The 20,142-nt window shown below is 43.1% G+C and overlaps 1 protein-coding gene across 2 annotated transcripts in view; it reads right to left on the reverse strand.

Moving 5' to 3' along the window:
• Positions 1-995: 995 nt before the first annotated feature.
• The window catches only part of fam222aa (family with sequence similarity 222 member Aa), a 69,877-nt gene continuing 50,730 nt past the window's right edge, over positions 996-20,142 (reverse strand). For both annotated transcript variants that reach the window (XM_007559176.2, XM_016674892.1), the window contains exon 3: positions 996-10,099. In XM_007559176.2, the coding sequence (XP_007559238.1) occupies positions 8,637-10,099 (1,463 nt within the window). In that variant the 3' untranslated portion in view covers positions 996-8,636. The remainder of the gene's footprint in view (positions 10,100-20,142) is intronic.

A 20,142-nucleotide genomic window follows, 5' to 3' on the forward strand; every position in this document is an offset into this window, starting at 1 on the left:
CTGAACATTTCTGTAAGCATTCTGCCACTTCTTTACTCTGTTACCCTAAATAAAATCCAGTGTTGCCAGTTGCTTTAACACTAAGTCGGTGCAACCACGGCTAAAAAGTAAAAGCTCGTTTGCAGTTTGGGACACGGCAAACAGGGATGCTTTTCTTGAACAGGGGCAGGAAAACAGGAGTTGTTGGGGAGATGAATGGAGCGACATAAAGATCATGTCTGGAAGTAAAGCTGTTAGAGGCTGCAAAAGGCTTGAGAACAGGGCTTGATGTTCATCTGCCAGCAGGACAATGACCGTAAACACTGAGCCAGAGCTGTAATAGAACGGTTTAATCAAAGCATAAACCACAGCAAGAAGTGGTTTAAAAAGGTATTAACTCTCATTGTACAGAACACATCTGGAAGCCACAATTTTCCCATTTTTATTAATGTAGATTTTTATAATAATTTATAAACGTTGCCTCCTTTTCCCCCCTCTTCACCGTTATGAACTGCTTTGTGTTAGATCCCGCTGAAGTTTGTGGTTGTCATGTGATAAAATGTGAAAACAGTTCAAGGCGTATGAATTCCTTTTGCAAAACTTTGTGTTGCACAAATATCTAGAACAACAGCAAGCTGCAGTTTGAGCTCCCATTGCTGCTGCATCAGGTTTGAAAAATGGGATAGTGCACCTGTTGTTTCTGGAGTACTCGCCTCTTTTTGCCCACGTATGTAAATTGCATTCTTAGTAACCCAACTTCCTTTTTCCACTGCTGAAGAGCTGTCTCCAAAGCACAATCCAGAAAATAAAACCATTTCTGTCCCTCGTTTTTCTGCCTGCGTTTCCCTGAGGTGAGGTTGTTACCGCTGTAAAGGTGAAGGAGGTCAAGTGAACAACAAGATTGTCGAGGCGGGCATATGGCGGCAAAGTGCAGAGGCAATCCTCAGACTAATATGCTTACCTTCATTTATCAGACGCTTCGGCCCTGCGAATAAAAGACAGAAAGGAGACGGACGTAGAAGTCATCTGCTTTATTTCCTTATGTCAAACATTGTACATAAGAGAGGAAAGGTCAAATGAAAAACAGCCAATCTACATTAAAGTAAAGAAACTCCAGTCCTGAGATTGACAAAAAGCAGGGAGCAGGGAAAATGTCTCCTGTGATGGTTGAGATGGAGGAGTGACTGTGGCAGTTTCAGCAAATTGAAGATGATGGTTGCAGATCTGGAGAGGGTAAGCCGTCACTGCGATGCTTGGCTGTAGGCACATTCAAAAGCTGAAAACCCCCGCGACTAAAGGATTTTACAGCTTTTCTTTTTATATTCAGACTTCTTTTTCGAAATCTAAGACTCGTATATCATTATTGTTTGAAAAGAAGAAAGAAGCATTGAACTCTTTACATTTTTTTTTTCATCCTGAGGAGACAAAACCATTTTTTTTAAAAAAACACAGTACTGCAGGGAAAACAATAAGAGAGATGCTTTATAGATTTCCCATTTCCATATATATTATTTTCTCAAGGTTGCGGCACCCTCGTACTTTGGCAGCGTTGGTGCACTTGAGATCATCTGGGGAAAAAAAAGACGAAGACACAGAAACTGCCTCACAAACCGCAAAAAGAATCCAAAAAGAGAGAGAGAAGAAGAGAGAGAGAGAGAGAGAAAAAAAAGCAAAATCCTCAGACTTTTGCGTTTAGATTGGATTCAGTAATAGACCGTCTGTGCAGACCAGATGAATATGTGGAGGTCATAAGCTTTTTCATTTAAACATACAGAGGAATAAAACAGTGTAAGCTCCAGGAACACCCTGCTGTGAAGTGGTGGCTTTAGGGGAAAAGATTCAGCTTTGTGTGTTAAGTTTTTTTTTTTTTTTTCGGGTTTTTTGCCTCGTGGCACAGTTTATAAAAATTATATTTAACATCTGCGGTGCTCACATCTGTCCAAACAATGGCTCGTCGTAGCAGACTCTAACTTATAAGAGACATTACCATGGTGTGCACAATAAAAACACAAATATTAAAAAAAAAAAAAAGAATGCATGACATTATGTCATCCAGTACTGGTTGATTATAACAGGTATGATATTTTTATCATTGAATTATTGCACTTTGATGCAGATCCCTAAACATAAATAAAAATTCTGCGTTTTTTTTTTAAGTGCTTAACGTGCAGAATATCATCAAATTGCCTTTTTGACCTAGTTTTTTTTTTTTTAACTCTAAATAGCTTGTGATACACATTTTTAAATCAGTGCTTTTATATAAATCTTCTTATCATTATTTTGTTTTTACTATTGTTTAACAATTTAGTGAGACCTTAAAATTAACGACAGAGCAAAGATTCACAGGCATCTGAGCAGTTTTACTCGTTACCTGATTTTTAAATTTAGGAATTTAGATTTGCTGTCTTCATCGTCAGACAGAAAGATGCCGCTTGCACTGATCAAAGAAAAGTCCTGCCTGCATGGACTCTCAGGAGAGCTGAGAAGAAGCAGCTGAAGATTCGTCTCTTGGAGGCGATTGGCTCACGCCTGACACATCGATACTCAGCTGCTTGTGTAGCGAGTCTGTAGTTTACAAGCGGATCTTAGCATTTGTAGTTTACGGTCAGCGCCAAATTACAAAGAGTGATGGGTAGAGCGTGTTTCATTTCGTTTTTGGAAAGAAAAATTTCCTAAGAGCCTATTTTTTTTTTCTTAAGCAAGGAAAAGTGTAAAACCCTCCTTCAGCCAGATGACAGACAATGCGCAGCAACACGTGTGGGAGGGGCAGGGTTTTCTCCATTGAGCATGAAAAAAAAATGTCACTTTCTCTGCTGTCAGCAAAGCAAAACTATAGGAACATCACTGCAGCTTCTGCAAACCTTGGTGCCACTAACAAGCCCATGCCTTCACATTTTTAACCTTAGAGATCTGTGAGGATAAAACAACACATCTTCAAAGACACATAGTGCAACACAGCTGTAGCTGGTGGTTTAGAGGTGCAATTCTCTCCAGGACCGTGTGAATTATTGATGGAAGTGTTTTCCTGCCAGGTGTGAGGGAATCGGAGAGGACTGGTGTCATAAATTCGTCCAATCTCAGATCCGAAGGAGGATCGAAGACAAGAGGAGGGACATGACTGGAGTGGACCCTCACCACACCCGCCGTGTGGAGGGTAGAGAAGCGTCGCCAGGACTCCACAGGGCAAGCGGCTGCCTTTTTTTCCCCCCTCCTCCACCGCCTCCCCGCCCTCGCTCTGAGAGCAAAAGAGCTGAGCCTGCTTCCCCCTTTGCTTCTCAGCAGTATTTAAGGTGCATAATATGCGACTATAAACCTTTACACAGGGCAAAGGTCTTAATGGACTTATTGGGATTTACTAAGGGATTTTTACAGCCAGCATAAGTCACTTTTCCTACACTTTGCCCTCCAACCATCCTCCATGAGCCTCTCATTGCCCTTGAAAACGTGTTAGCAGTCAATAGCGGGCTGTAGCCTCAGAGATAAGTTATAGATTTAAATGTCCTCGATCAGAAGGCGGCGTTGCTGTGATTAATCACTCGCGGAACAAGATGAGTTGAAATGTTTCTCTGGTTAGTGAAAATAGAGGATTTCTCTGCAGAAAACCGAGACACATTAAGTCTCCAGTCAAAGATTTGAAGGAACATGTCAATTATCCTGATTACCAAACGCTTTGAGGCTTTTCTGAGTCAAAAATTACCCGCATCCTTCCTTTTTTCCTTTTATCCATTCCTTCTTTTCTCTGTCAGATTGCACAGGGCCCCCTCAGTCAAGCAGGGAGCGAGCATGTATAATCCAACAGAAAACAAATCCCCCTCCATCAATCGCAGCCCGGCTTTTAAAACAAGCCTGGGCGCCATGGTGTGGCACTCAGGCCCTCAGAGATGCTGTGGCGTCTGTGATATAGCAACACCACCCGCCCGCCTCCCTCCCAACCACCACCACCACCACTCAGACCCTGCTGTCCTCCCCTCCGACGCCAGCCAGACAGCCAGTCCTAACCTTCGGTTTGTTTAAGCGCCGCTGAACCCTGTTGGCCCTGGATTGGGTGGGGGGGGGAGGTGGAGGAAGGGTGGGCTTTAGATAATGACCTGCCATATGCCACTCTGCCTCTGCAGCTGAGTGAGCCGTGGCTGGATCAGCCCAGGCACAAATCTATTTGAAATTTAATTCTATTATCCTAATATGAGCTGAGCGTCCATTGTCCGAATGAGGAACAGAGGAGTGGAGCAGAGTTGCAGGGCCAAGATGCGTGCCTTCAACAGGGGCTCATTAATGTGTGTGAAGGAGCAGAGGGACAGACAGTTGGGAGCCTGTGCTTCAAGAAGAGGTGATTGAGGGGGGTGGGATGCTGGACCAGCCTGGGCTGCATAAAAATGATTTAAAACTCTCATTTGTGCAGCCATTTTTGTTATGTTTTGCCAGAGCCTTTGAACTTTTCACCTTTTAGTCCCGCTACAACACAAACCCCAACGTCTTTTAGATGATAAAGAAGCACAAAGCAGTGGATAAGTGGAAGAAAAGTGCTGCATGTTTATCTTTTAAATACAATTCTCAAAAGTGTGGTGTGTATTTTGTATTTAGTTCCTTTTACTTTGACACCTCTAAGTAAAATCCAATGCTTACTACAGATATGTGGGAGGATTTCAGCTGTTTGTCCTCATGCACACATGGTTGCTAAATACCAACACCGCACATCACCCTGGACACACCATTCCCAGGGTGAAACATGGTGGCAGCAGCATCATGCTGTGGGGATGCATTTCTTCAGGGAAGCTTTGCAGAGTTGGGGGGGGGGGAGATGGATAAAGACACGACAAGGTCTGTTAGAGACGGCAAATGTTTAGAGATCGCGGTTCACATTCCTGCATGACAACAATCCTAAACACAAAGCTAACGCAAGTGGGTATGATCGAAGGACTTCAGTGGCCCAGTCAAAGTCCAGACCAACGTCAATTTGGGAATATGCAGCAAGATTTGAATTCACAGAGGCCCCGTGCAAAGCATGGACAGTCTCAGTCTCCACACGGCGTTGACTCGGGTGGTATGAATAAGAATACACAACATTTCACAAACGTTGAAATCAAACCTCTTCTTTTCTCTTCACAACTGCGCACTAATTCGTGTCTATCGCGCAAAACTCCCAAATGCTTGTGGTTGTAATGTGAAAAGATCTGAGTCAATGATTCGATCCATGTCTCTCTTCTGAAATCCCTTGCGACGGGTTTGATTTCAGTCGACTTTTTTGGATTAACAATCTCGAACGGCAATGTCCAGTAGCCAAGATGTCACCTAATGTTTCCGTTAGCTGAGGAGGCCTGGTGCCTCAGATCTCCACTGGTGGAGGGGGATGGGAGAGACGCAGACGCTAGAAACTCCACTGCCTTAAAACATCTCCCTTTTTCCACTGCAACATCATGTGACAGGGTTTAATGCTTGGATGCAGAAGTCAAACGGAAGGGATTTGGGGATGGGACGTATGTGTAAATCTGTCAAAATACTTCTACCACGCAGAAAATATGCTGGAATCAGACTGTGGCTCAAGAATTTGGCTGCTGAAACATAATGCATCTCTGCAATGTTGAGGTTTTACTATGTAAATTTAAGCCAAGAGGCTTTTATTCTTCAAGTCTGAAATATCTGTCAGCCATCAAAAAACTAAATCAGCCCTAGTTCGACATGTACGGATGAGAGTTTGGATAGTTTTCTTTTTTTTTTTTTTTTTGCATAAAGTAACAATGAAAGGAAATTAAGTTCCGATTACACTTTTTAGTCTCCCCTGTTTTCTTCCATAATCCATACAACAGCTTTTATTTAAGGAAAAAAAAACTTTATCTGGCAGCATTGTTTCTCCTTTTCTCTCGGGATGGCCAAAGTTCAAACATTTAGAAAATCAATCAAAAGTACAAGGTTCTAATCAATAAGGAATCGCACGTCAGATTACATTACGGCTCTGGTAGATCTATTAAAACAAAGGCCCAGGATCCCACTGGCCTCCAGAGAGCAAATGTGAAGAAAAATAATCACAGACTTCATAGCCAAGGTATGGCTTCTGAATATATTCTTAAAGGAATTTATTTTACACCTTAGAACAAATCAAAACAAAGAAACCAGAGATAAAGATTAGGGATGTGGTACATTGGGAATGTATTGAAAACTGTAGTTTACATTTTTCTTTTGGTGTAAGCTCAGAGAAAAAAAAAAATGTTAATACAGTCATTATAATTGCACTTCATAAATCTAGACCGATGCCAGTATTTCTCCACAACAAAAGCTCCCCGTTCTCTCGTTCTGTCCAGTTAATAAATTCAATTTGCCGCTGAAATTTGACTGACAAAAGAAATGCTAATTTAAGACCAGAGAGCCGCTGCGCTGATACAATTTTTCTCACCCGCTCGGGGTCCCACAAGGCAACAAAATATTGTGGTAATTTTAAGTGCAGTACATTCGAGGAAATCTCACAGTCACAATGGATATTTCACTGCTCTGAATCATCAAAGTTAAGACTGGCCTGGGCCAACTGCACCCCCCACCGCCCGCCTCACCCGCAGCTGAAATGGGTAACAAAGAAAAGAGACAGGGCATGATTGTTTTTGTTTTGTACTCGTTTGCAACAGTAAAGTACCCCAAAAGCACAATCTAATTTGTTTTCACAGCTGCTGTAAGTGCAGCAATAAAGGAGTCAAATGACTCCACCTGCACAGAAAATCTAAAGCCTCCAATAAAAAGGAGCAAGTTATCTCCTGTACATAACTCAGTCATAATGTTCGTCATAATGTTTATGGGACTGCTGAATCAGTCGGTCAGTCTCGCCGGAAAAGTCTGGTGGATCACACGATAAAATAAAATAAAAAAGTCTGAGGATTTTGAAGAACACAAACTAAGAAGGTACAAACAAACACACATGCACTCCGACGCACACACGCTTCAACATACAGCGCCTCGGAAAGGTATCCCCCTTTAACATTAAAGCCGTTTTTCATGTTGCAAACACAAATTTCAGAGCGTTTTATTGAGATTTTGTGTGATAGACCAACACAAAGTAGTGCATGATTGTGACGTGGAAAGAAAAAGATGAAATATTTTTTTAGCCTCTTGTGTTTAATTCCATTTCATTGTATGCCATCTGCTCAAGATCTAATTAATAAATTTGTTTGTTTTTTCGGGAACATTTGAACACAAACATGAAGACCAAGAATATAGCAGATAGGTCAAAGAATGAGAGATGGGAAATTTAGATTATAAAACAATATTCCAAAGTCAAAATAAATCTCATGTGCAGTTTGCCAGAAGCTGCGTACGGGACACAGTAAACATGCTCCTGTGGTGGCAGCTTCATCATATGGGTATGTTTTTCTTCTACCTGGACAGGATAAGTGTATTTTTTTTGTAATAAAAAAAAAGTAAAACCAGTTCCCAATTAGGCACAACTCTGTGTTGATCTGACACATGAATCAAAATAAAAACCTCTGAGATTTGGGGTCGAACGGTGAAAAAAGAAAAAGCGAAAATGTCAAACGTCACCTTTACAAGCTGCCGTACACATAAGGTTATCTCTGTTCCCTCCCAGTCACATTCTTTACTGTAACATTTCTTTTTGTTTTTCGTATTTTTTGCAACATTTTTTTTTCTTTTAAATAAGTATTTTTGAAATTTACTGTCGGTTCCAGTGTTGGTTAGGAAAAAAAAAAAAAAAAAAAGAGCTCTCCGTTCAGGTTCTTACAGAACCGAAAGCAGCAACTCTGCCTCACATAAGAGAACATAAGAGAACATAAGAGACTGCACGTCAGCTTAACGAGGAAATTTTAAATCATAGTGACGAAAAAAGGAAAACAATAGAAGATAAAAAAAAACAACAGTTGAGACACTTTTCCTTGTAGCAGCCAATACATATAATATACCTACAAATATATCAAACAACAAAAAATAGGTTCAAGTTTTTCAAGTTTCTTAAATATATCATATCCAAACTACCCAATTCCAAACTTCAAAGTTAACAAAATTCAAGCAGTGCAATTAATTTATCAATTATAACAGCAACAATAACTAATATTGTACTACCCTTTTAGATTCAACCTTGTGATCCTTTTTATAAGAACACCCTAGAACTGCTAGTAATCCTCTGTTTTTTTTTTCCAGCACATTTCTATACGCATGTACTGTTACTGACTTTTGGGTTTTAAAAGCAGCCCTAAGCGCTGGCCCTTTAAGACCATTTCAGTGACAACCTACACAGTAGCTTCATCCTTAGTATTTGGAGAGGAGATACAAGTGGCGTATGCACTTCATGTCAAGCTATGATTCTCATCAAAAAAACAGTTTAAGAAGATAAAACAACAAAGCAAAAAAAAAAAAAAAATTATTATTAATCCAAAAATCCTATTGGCAAACCACACAATGGAACATCAGGAGAATCTTGGAATCCCTTTTCCATCCCGCTGGCAGTAACTACTACCTTTTGTGTTAGGGATCCCCCACAGCCTGCTTTGAAACCAGGAAATCTACGGTTACACAGCGCAGCCACTGCTCTTCTCTAAGACGCCGCGGTCGTTAAAGCAGTGGCACTCGCAACAGTCCCGTAACATCTCTGTCTTGATTTTTCTTCATAAATTCACAACTCTTGATTAATTTCTTCCTCTTCTCTCTCCCACCCGTCCGTTCTATCTGTAAACAGGAAGGCGGATGTGTGCATGCTGGTGGTCCAACAGCCGCGGCACCGACACAGTCTCGTAGCCTTTGCCGAGCATCTGCTCCTTGATGCAGGGCGGGTGGATGTCGTTGATCAGATACTCCAGAGACTGCAGGCTGCTGCTCAGCACTGAAGTGTTGCACAGGCTCTTGCTGGGCAGGCTGCAGCACAGACCCCCGCCGCTGTCAACGGCGGGGTGGTGGTGGTGATGGTGGTAGTGGTGATGGTGGTGAGGATAGCCCATTTCTCTGTGGCCCGTCGCCGGGCCTCCCGTGGAGGTGCCCAGCAGCTCCTGGGGGTTGTAGCAGTCACTGTCGGGCGTCACCAGCACGCTGTTCCACGGCGGTGCAAAGTACTGACCCACTGAGAAATTCCCGTGCATGCCCACACAGTTCAAAGGGGAAGAGCTGACTTTGTCAAGCCCGCCCCCGCCGCTGGCACTCGCCGTCAGGTGGTAAGGCCTGGAGGAGGAGGAGGAGGACACCTGGGCCGCCATGATTCCCCCACCTGGAATGCAGGTTTCGGGGGACTTGCTGATGGCGCCCCCTCCTCCGCTGCCTCCGCTGTACATGCGGAGGACAGCCTGCTGTTGTTGTTGCTGCTGTTGGTGTTGTTGCTGCTGTTGTTTCTGCCACAGGATGTAGTCCATACCCTCCGCGTATACGCCGCTCTTCATTACTTCTGCACTTTGCGCTGGCAGCCCTGATCCCGTGTACACCATGTTAGCCTGGGGACCCATCCCGACGACATAGCCTCCCCCGGAGGAGCTCGAACCGACCCCCATGACTGCTGTGACCTGCTTGGAGGGGCTGGAATTTGTTGGTGCAGTGGAAGCCCCCTGACACACCTGCTGCAGGGCCTGAGCCTGGCAATGTTGGTTGATCTGATAGATGATACTCTGAATGGAGGGGAGATTAGACTGTGCAGGCAGGGACAGGCCTCGGCCCCCGGTTACAGGAATCACAGAGCCAGCCACAGTGACATTTGGGGGTACTGAATGTCCAGAGCCTTCTGGAGGCTTTGAGGGCCCAGAGTGGTATACCATTTGGCCATGACTGCTGGCTAAAGTGCTACTATTAGGGGGTGGATACGGCGCCACAGCTATGTGAGCTGGAGAGAGCTTAGTCCGTCTGCCTTCTGAGTTCTTGAGAACGCCTTTGGAGTGACCAAAGGTGGATGATGACGACGATGAGGACTTGACGATGGCAAGGAGACCCTGGTACCCTCCTGTGTGGAGATGGGGGTAAGGGCTGTAGCGCTGCCCCGTGGTATCATATCCGTTTACAGTCCGGTTAAGGTGCTTGTGCTGGGGAACCCTGATGTTGGTGGGGAAAATCTTGATGGACAGTGGGCTGTTTGCCGTCTTCTGAGCATAAGCATCGAGTTCTGCTGCTGTAGGGTACCGTGAGGAAAGTGAAGGTACCACCAGGTCACCTGAAAGACAAAACAGGAAAAAAAAAAGGATGAACACATGAAGATCTCAAAGGGACAAATGCAGAAAAATGCTGAGGTGAGATTTATTTTGGAACGTCGGGAGATTTCATAGCCCCAAATTCCTGTGAGGCACACAGGCACTTCTACTGAGTCAATGAAAAATAATGATATGATGACAACCCAATCAATAGCCAATATATCGCTTCTGTGCATTGGTAGGTATTGCTTTTTCATCTGAAGAGTTAGTCTGACTGATTACCCTGCTAATATCAGCTTGTTATGCTTGCATATGCTGCATAAATAGCAAAAATATTTTGCACCATAAGCACATTTCCTTGAAAATTTTTTGCCGCAGTTGGAAAATTTGTTTCTGTTTTTAATAAAAACATTAGATCATATTGCAGATGTTTGTTTGAAAAATGTATGTGATAGCATTTCTACTCAGACTATGATACAGCGAGAGGCTCATTCCAGCCCATATCATAGTTGGAATCATATAAAAGAGAAATTTGCGAGCCGTGAGGCCTCATATTATGTTAATTACAGACCTATAAAACAAAGGTGCATAAGCAACAAATGGGCTGCAAAGTTTTTCAGGCTCGGCATGTTTTATGAATTTTAAGACCACCGTCTCGAGAATTTTATTAAGCAGATACACTTGAGTCGAACCCAAACACGGTTAGAAAGCAGCAGATGAGGACTGGCATTTATCAGCGCGCTCCTCCGCTCAGAGCTTTCTTTCCATCTCATTTTCACATCCTGATGTGGATGTACATCCCTAGACAAATGAATCTTTTTAAAAACTCATTCTGTCAGAGCCCGCTACCTTAGGCGCTGTTAAATCAGTGCATTGTGGAATTAATTTGGACTCTCTTCAGCGCTGAATTGGGTTAGCCTTGGTACCAGGCACGAAGGGAGGAAAGGGGAGGGAATAAAAGCTTGTTTAATTGAAGTGGCACATTTTAGATTTATAAGTGGAATCACTTACTGGGTCTTACCCTTGGCAACTGAGTTTTCTTATTCATTCAGTCCAGCAGAAGTGGGGAGAGAGACCCCCACAAAGAACCAATTAAAGGTCAACTGGGACTTGCAAGCTTGGTTAAAGAGAATCTGGCAAAATATAGCCCAATAATAAATGATCAAGTGATGATTTTTTTTTTCACAGAAGTAGGTAAATTGAATTTTTAAAATAGACAGAGACCGCCTTGTTGAAAAAGACACCATGTTACAGTTCAGTTCCTTCAAAACACAGTTTACAGATGGATGCCTGATTCTGTTTTTATTTATTGATAGAAAATAAAGGGATTCAGTTGTATGTAAGCATCCAAAATGACTTTATCCTACTCTTTAAACAAAATGTCTCAATCAAAAAGTGTGTCCTAACTTAGATTAATTGTGGAAACCTGCTTATGGCAATCTGTCTGTGTTTGACATCGGTCTGAGGAACATTGAGCTCTTTTTTTCAGCTGTGAAAGGAAAAACAGGAGCTCATTTCTAGTCATCTTAAAGATCTGGTTCATAACCTGGTTCAGGACTTTTTGTGAAGCTTCTTGTATGTCATTGTCATGATCAGGTTCCAGCTGCGCTTAAGGCTTAACTGTTTTTTACACATGATTTTCATTTCAAGGACCATGTAGTTTTCATGCATGGTCATACATGGAATTGTTCTGTTCAAATATGTCCTCTAATCTGACCTCCAAATATTTTAGATTTACACTCTTCTGTCCAAAGGACAGGAGCAGTGCTCGCCTCTGTCTCTGTTCTCTCGTGCAAACCTTAGTTTGGACATTATGTGTCATTTTTAAGAGAAAACCTCCTAGGGAAGTCAAACTTGTGCAGTTGCTTTGTGATTTTATAGGGATACACTTTCATAAAACGTAGTCACGTTTTCATTATGTGGACCTGATGTGATAAACCTGTGTAATTCCAACCATCTGAATAGGAATAAATGTCAGGATGTCCTAGTTTCTTCCTTACCAGAAATGACAATTTTCAGAAAACAAACATTTTTTCTTCAATTTCTCAGCATTGCTGAAATTGATATTAAATATGCCTAAACGTATGAGGTAAACACAATAATGCCGTCATCGGATGCTCTATTTCTTTTCACGACTGCACCTTCCAAAAAGACTCCTGCGGGAGGAAAATGTATTATTTCAATTACGAGCACAGACTCGCATAAAATTGATTTTAACATGCATCTGAGATTAGCTTTAAAATATGAAACAGAGAGAAGCCGAATATATATACCACCTTTAGGAGATTCGCTTTAAATCTATATGTAAATGCTCTGCTCTGTTTGAGCAAATTCTCAAATTCAATCCAGCACCGAAGGCTCAGAGTCGACTGACAGCAGTCCTTGGTCAGCGGACCAGTACTTGGCCACAGTACGATGAGGTAGCAAACAGGAAAAATGCAATTTCTAAAAAGCCCACCATGTGTCATTGTCTAGGGGCTGGGCATGGAGGTGAGGGGCTGCAGTGAGATTGGATTTAAATGACATTATTCAGGCAATTTCATGGCTACTTAGCTCAGTATAACAAAAAGCGTGGGGGGTTGGGAAAAGGACTCAATTTACAAACAATATATCAGCTGCCACAGATGACTTGCAACCTCTTCAAAAATGACATTTTGATGCAAAAAAAAAAAATGCTCAAAAATTAACCACCATAACAACAGCAAGCAAACGTCCCGGCTACCTGAGGCGTCTGTGACTGGGACGCAGTCCATTTCCTTTCCAATAGCAAAACCACTTTAAAGAAACTCCACAGCCAAGTAGTCACAATTCTCATTTCTTTGCTCCCATTCCAGATATCATGGGGAGTTCATTTCAACAACCCTTTGGGACTCCAACTGTGAAAATGATTAAATCTACAAGATCCATATCATAAACAATAATAATAAATTAGGCTGGATGCTGAGGGACAAGACTGTGAATATCTAAACTAAATTTATGGACAGACTGGTCCGGTGGGTTCATCAGAAGTACTTTTATTAAAATCAAAACATGCACTCTGAACTTCACACGCAAACACATCAGATTTGACCTTTAACCAACACAAACTGCTTTCCCCCAGGTCTAAGAGAAAAACAAACCACTGGTTGTATTTAAATGCAGCAAAAGGGTTCAAGACACATTTGGAAGTGCATATTGCTGATGGGCTGAGTTCCTACGCCAGAACCAACAATTGCTTGTCTCAGAGAGATCTCCCGACCAAAACACAGTTTTTTTTTTCAAGATTCCTGGCATGTTAAGCTAAGAGACATGAGTAGACCTACAGTTTATGATTTTGGAAGGTTTTCAATTCTTTCTTTTCTCAAAATCCACAACTACAGGGACGTGTAAATGACAGCAGGAATGTTATTTGAAACGAGAAAAACTGTACAAAACCCGTCAGGGATATGAACACTTATTGAATTTGAGTTTGCTGGGAGCATTGATGGTTATTCAGTCTAGCAGCTGCTGGGAGGGAGGACCTATGATAATGCTCCCTTATGCACCAAGAGTAAATATCATTTGATAAAATTATACAGCAAGAGTGGCCAATAAAATTCACGATAAAAGTAATTTTATAATCAGCTTTATGCTAAACATTCATTCCTTTGTCAAATGTATTACAAGATTTTGATTTTTTTATTTTTAATAATCTGAACAAAGGCGTTGTTCTTTTCCACTGTCGCCCACCATGCCCAGCTAAGGTGGGTAGATTGCTGCAGACTCAGTGACTTATCAATGAAATCAGCTGATCTGGGATATAAGCAGAATCAAACTGGAATGTATGAAAATGAACTGAACTGAGTTCTTTTTGGTTGCATTCATCTCATTTTTGTGAATAATCTGAATCCGTTTGCTGTGTAAAGTCTCTTGAGATGGCATTCACTGTGAATTGGCGCCCTGTAATACAACTAAAGTGAATTGATTGGTTCATACACCGTAATAGCTTAACCAGGCTAAACCTTCAGATCTGTGAAAGCGCACCAGCAACAGTAAATAAACTTTAATCAGATTGAGGATGACATCCTAATGGGCTGGTATGAGCGTGCCAGACCCACCAATCTGAGGTCTAACCAACCTCGGTGAGGCGCAGCCCTGCTTCCCCCTGTGACAGCAGTGTCATTTGCTTTGATGTTCTGACTTGCAGAGGAAACTGACAGAAGACTTATTTCATTTGCTCAGAAGAGAGAGAGAGAGAGAGAAAAAAAAAACATGCTCATTTCAAAGCATATTGCGGGTCCGCATGCAAATGGAAAGGCAGCATTTTTTTTCTGATCTTCTTTACACGAGGGCAAGAGAAAAAAAAAACATCTTTGATCATCACATGGTCTAAATGAGGAAAGATATTTGGCTTTCAGGCATATCAAGGGCCCATGCCCTGCTGCCCCTGCAAGCCCCCAGCTGCAATATGCCCATCATTTCACCTAATTACTGCCACATGAGGCAAAAAAAAAAAAACTCTAAAAAAGCCAGGAAATTCATTAAAGGGTAGCTAATTCTATTCCTTCTCACTCACTGAGCTCTATATTTTTCATGCCTGAGCCTGTGTTTCTTCTGAGCGAGAGGAGACAGCCCCTCTTCGCTTCGTCTTTTCCCAGCTTGGCCCTTGTTTGTCAATAGGCAGAGCCTTTGGCACACCAACCTGGCATCAAAGGGCTTCACACTTCACAGGCCACAGGGATTAGAGGCCTTTCAGGCCTACAAAACCCATCTCAGCTCCACAAAGGCTTCCGGTTATTAGAACCCACAAGCATAAAGCAAGGAGAGGAGGAGGAGGAGGCAAATGAGCATCTGGATGCTTCTGATTCCCGCTTCCTCTTGAAAAAAAAAAAAAAAAAAAGTTCCACGGAGAAAATTTTATAGCAAAGTTGATTACAGTAAGTATGGCCACAAACCAAAGCATATTTCACTCTCATGCACAGGCTGTTATAGACCCTGTGTTTGATGTGCAGAGCCTCCACATCTCTCTCCTCCAGAGCTTTAAGTCTATAAGTGAAGACACGGAGGTTAAAGGAGAGAGTCTCTTCTTAGGCAGCCACTCTGTGACTTATTGGTTTAGGCAGTAGATCATAGCACTGAGCTGCAGCATACAGATGGTGCTGCCTGATAAACACCCTCTGAGGCAGCCAGCGTTTATGTGAGCCCTCAGCTTCTCATAAGGTAAGGGGGTTTCCTGCACCTGTGCACACTCTCCGCCGTGGCAGTGCATGCAGATATAATGCATAAAAACTACGAGAGAGAGAGAGAGAGAGAGAGAGAGAGAGAGAGAGAGAGAAAAAGGGGGTATAGACACAGACACACATGTACACAAAGATCCGCATCTGCATTTGTGTGTCTCATTTGCCATCAGTGGAGCATGTTGTTATCCTCTGCTCAGCGCTCTCTCATGAAATGTAGGGCAGGGACAACAACAGGTGCCTGTGCGGGCGACAGCCTGCAATGCCTCCTGGGCTAAATGCTTCACACTCGCTTCATTTCAACATGCGACAGCCTTGTAAGGATTAATTATTTCCCCTGAGGATGGAAGAATATGCTTTTCCCTTCCTTAGAGCAGGAGGCTATGTGCGCTCACAAGCACATGAAAAAGCTTACAGTAAATTAATGGGAAAACCTGGGCTCGAGCTGCTCCTGCAATAAGTGAGGGGGGTAGGCGGGGGGGAAAAGTTTCACATGAAAGAAATGTAAACAAGCCAAGCGTATGATTGAACTGCATTGGAGATTAGATAAAAGCTCAGGCAAACACATGCATTAGTTCTTGGAGATCACGCGCCAGGGAGCGGAGATGGCAGGGAGGCAATTAATGGGTTGACCTTCGTCCTTAATCACCCAGTGCCTGGCACACAATGCCCATGTGTCAGAGCAGCACATCTCTAAATGCCACCCCTCATTAGCACAATGCACACGGTGAGAGAGGCAGAGGGAGAGGCTATCTGTGCAGCGTTACACTCTCCAGCGGTCAGACACAGATAGCGGAGCAGCGATTGGATAATGAGGAGCCGGACTGAGCCGCAGTAGGCCACGATATGATCTAGAAATCCCATTTTATTTGGAGGATGGGCACTCTCCTTTCTCTCTTTCGTCTTTTTTTTTTTTGATTGGCATGAAACTCCCCAAGCGCGACGTCCTTGGTGTACCCGGCACTGTCGCTGTGATTGCGTGCTGTGTGCCTGTGTGTGTGTGTGTGTGCGTGTGTGTGTGTCCACGCATCCGTGTGCATTCGGTGAAGGGGCTACCCAATTCTGAACACTCAATTAACACTCCTTTAATTAGCCAGCGGTACATTTTGAATTCTGATGAACTAATTTTCTCGGTGCAAGGGTGGAGGAGGCAGAGGAGGTGAGTGGAGGAGGTTAGCCTGGTAAAGATGAGGTCCACCGGGTACAAAACGGCAATAAAGAGACGAACTGGTTAGATTAGACTGTAAAAAATCCATTAAATTTGGTGCGCTTCTTCCAAGTGAGAGGTCAAATTGTGTTGATCACAAGACGCAGAGGCATAAAGGAGGACTATAAGAGGAGGGAGTAAGGTGATGCGAGGGGTGGGGGAGTCACAGGCTGTACGAGAGCGGGGCAGCAAATCCAGGAACCCAAGAATGCTTTGCATTTTAATTAGAGGTTTAAACGAATAAGCAGGAGTAAAACTGAACTGCCTGAAACACCCTTGCTACCATTTATTAGTGTTCCAAGTATTTAAAAATCATGAGCTGCTTGAAGAAGTTTCTCCTTATTAGCGGAGGAAATGCTCTAAAACATCAAAAAGCCTTCAGGGTTTTCCCACTCACTTCTGCAGGCATGTATCCCTTCTTTACTGCACGCTTTGATCCCCCCCTCCTCTGACCACGTCCATGGTGAGCATGGGGGAAGAGTGCTTGTTTAGATGAAGGGAGAGGACCCATACGGCTGAACTGCAATTAAGTTTTCACAGAAGAGCGAGCGTGTAATACACATTAACTTTGGCCAAACAAAGCAGCAGAGCAGTCTGTGATGAGGTCGGGGCAGAAATCAGGAGCAGAGATGATCAGAAAGCTAAAAAAAAAAGAGAAGAGGGTCAGGTTTTGTTTAATTTGCACGACACACACTGGGAGCCATTTTCCTCTGAAGTCGCCCGTCGCCGGTGAATGAGAAACTGCTACGATGCTGCTTTTTGAACGCTCTACATGTGTCCTGTGTCTCTTGCCATACCATTATTTGAATGTCTTCATACAACATAAAATCTACTCAAAGTTCAGGTTGCAGAGTTTGGTTTTACTGTTTTTATACATGTTGACACTGACTCTAATAGACACTTTCCACTTTGCAACACTGCAATTAATGATTTAAAAATCAATAATTAACAGCAAAAGCATAAGTTTGAAAAAAAAATAAAGTACCATCACTAGTATACCATATGCAATGCTAATGCTGCAAGTAACTGTATGGAAAGGCGTTACGCTTGGCAATTAGCTTCCAATTGTTATAAATTTGCCATCTGGCTGCCAATAAGATATTCAGCCTGTTGGGTGGAGTTTCACTGACATGCATGCCCAGAGCTGACACAGATGGCTGTGCCCAAAGCTGCTAAAGGTCAAAGAGAATAAACTGGCATTAATCACAACCACTCTCATCAACGCATTTTTAAACAAAACATATCACAGTCAAATTATTTCTTAATATCGTGTAACCCTTGAAGAGGTGCAAAGTGAAATCAGCGTGTGGCTGGGATTTTCAGATTAGTTTCCACTCAGAAACTCAAAAATCTTTTTTCAATGACTGAACACACCATGGGCTGCTGCACAGTGGCGCAGTTGGCAGCACTGTTGCCTTGCAGTAAGAAGGTCCAGGATTCAATTCCCAACCCGTGGTCTTTCTGCGTGGGGTTTGCATGTTCTCCCTGTGCATGCGTGGGTTGTGTCCCACTATCTCCTGTTTCCTCCCACAGTCCAGGTTAATCGTGGATGTGTGCGTGCATGATTATTTGTCCTGTCTGTTTCTGTACCTCGCCATTCGGGATAAGCTGGTAAGATAACGGATGGATGGATGAACACATCATACCTAACAACACCTGCTAGTGTGGAAGTTGTTACGTCACGAAGAGGACTTCAAGCTAGTTAGCACTGAGTAGTGAACTATGTGGTTCAATCAAGTAGCTACAAAAATATCTACAAGCAGATTAAAAAAAGGGTGAACACATTAAAACAATTTGCTCTGTTTTGTGCTATCGGTTAAGGAAACCCAAGAGTTTGATCAACATTCTCCACAGGGAATAAAAGCAGAGACTGCTGCTAACGCTGTGTAATGCTAAACCTGATAACCATGTTAATCACTGATATACAGTACAAGACGCAAAAGATAGCTTTGAAACCTTAATATAAACAATTAGCAACCAGTCATGATGAAAAGATGAAAAAAACAAACATTTTTAAAGATTTTAAAGGTTTATGGCGGTAGCAGAAGTTTATAAATGTGTAAAATCTGGATGTTGGAGATGGCTGCAAAACTGTCATTCGTGCATCAAATATAAGCCTTTACAATTGGGTCCCTTCAAGTGCAAAAATGTTTGACATGTCCACCGAGGAAAAACTGAACAGCATTGTCCCATGAAGGAACCCTTGACCTGTTGCTATTGTTTACCTCTTAGCAGAGAGGATCAGGATCTGCAACATGGTGTCCCATCAACTGTTGGCTAGCACTATAAAAAAAAAAAAAAGATGGGCTAGCAGGGAGAGGCCAGAGGAGACCAGAGGCAGCTTCGTCTCCTGAACAATACCTGCCTTGTGCTAATGGAGGTGTCATCTGGCACAGGGCTGATTAGTCAGCGATTACAGCCATGCCTCAATTGCCGTGACAACTGCCGCAAACACAATGGGCCCTGATAGAGCCAGCTGTTTGGTCCTCTGCAATTAACCCTGCATCCCACTCGTCTCCGGCAGTGTGCTGCCTCTAATTGACTATTGGGCACACAAAGCAGGGGCTGTCGGCCAGACCCCCTGGACACGCAGCCTCCGCCCCTCCGCCGAGGTGGAGATGATAATAATAGAGGCGTCCCGCAGACTCAGCCGCCAGTCAATCAAAGCTTCGGCTCCCCACAGGAGCTTCCTGAGGAGCGAGGGAGCAAAAGGAAGCACATGTATGAGCCAGTCATCAACAGGGTAGAGGAGCCTTGCAGGGGGCAGACATGTTGAATATGCCCTCAACCAAAGTACTAATCAATTCAAGAGCACGTGAGGGGAAAGGAAACCCTGCTGCTTGCTTGATATCAGAAAAAGACATTTTTAGGAACATTCATCTCTCTCCGTTCAACTCAAGGTGGATTGTTTTGCGCAACAATGCAGGAACAGGAGAGAGAGAGGAGGGGGGGGGAGGAAAAAAAAATCCAGGCAATTATTTGTCGGGCCTTTGCTATCTATAATTGTGCAGATAAAAATCAAACTGCTGTGATTTCTCAGAGGATAGAGCTCTCTAAATTCAGCGGCTGCTTGTGTCATCATAATCATAATCATCAAACAAATGCTTATTGTAAGACGACATAAATTAGACTGAGGCCTCCGCACATCTCCCTCTGATTCCTTTAATTACAGAGAGTTACGTTTTTAACTTTGTTCAGGGGAACGTCTGCGCTTTTCAACATCCTGGGCAAGACATTCTCATCAAAGCCCAAGTAAAAGTAATAATAGTTGGGCATTGCTTTTCAAAACGCGGTGCCATGCTGCCTCCCATATTGGGCTTCTAACCTGCCAACACAAATAGCAAAGAGGATAATGAGAATGTTAAAGCAATCTGCACACTGATCCTTCACAGGCAAGCGGGCATGGCACAGCTTCAAGAATGGATTTATTCATTAAAATAGATTTCAAAAGAAGCTTGGACAAAACTCACAAACCTAATCTTTCGTTTCATTACAGCCAATCTCATCCCAGATTGGATCTATTTTCTGCACGAGCAGATGGAAGAACTATCAACCTGGGAGCCTAATTTGGGCTTCCTGCTCATAGATACTGCAGCATGAGGTCATTCGGTTGGCCTGCACTGAGGCAGCGGGGGGCGGGCGGGGGGATGAGAGTTGACTGAGG

This window comes from Poecilia formosa, unplaced genomic scaffold (genome assembly GCF_000485575.1).
Source record: "Poecilia formosa unplaced genomic scaffold, Poecilia_formosa-5.1.2 Scaffold103, whole genome shotgun sequence".
NCBI lineage: Eukaryota > Metazoa > Chordata > Actinopteri > Cyprinodontiformes > Poeciliidae > Poecilia > Poecilia formosa.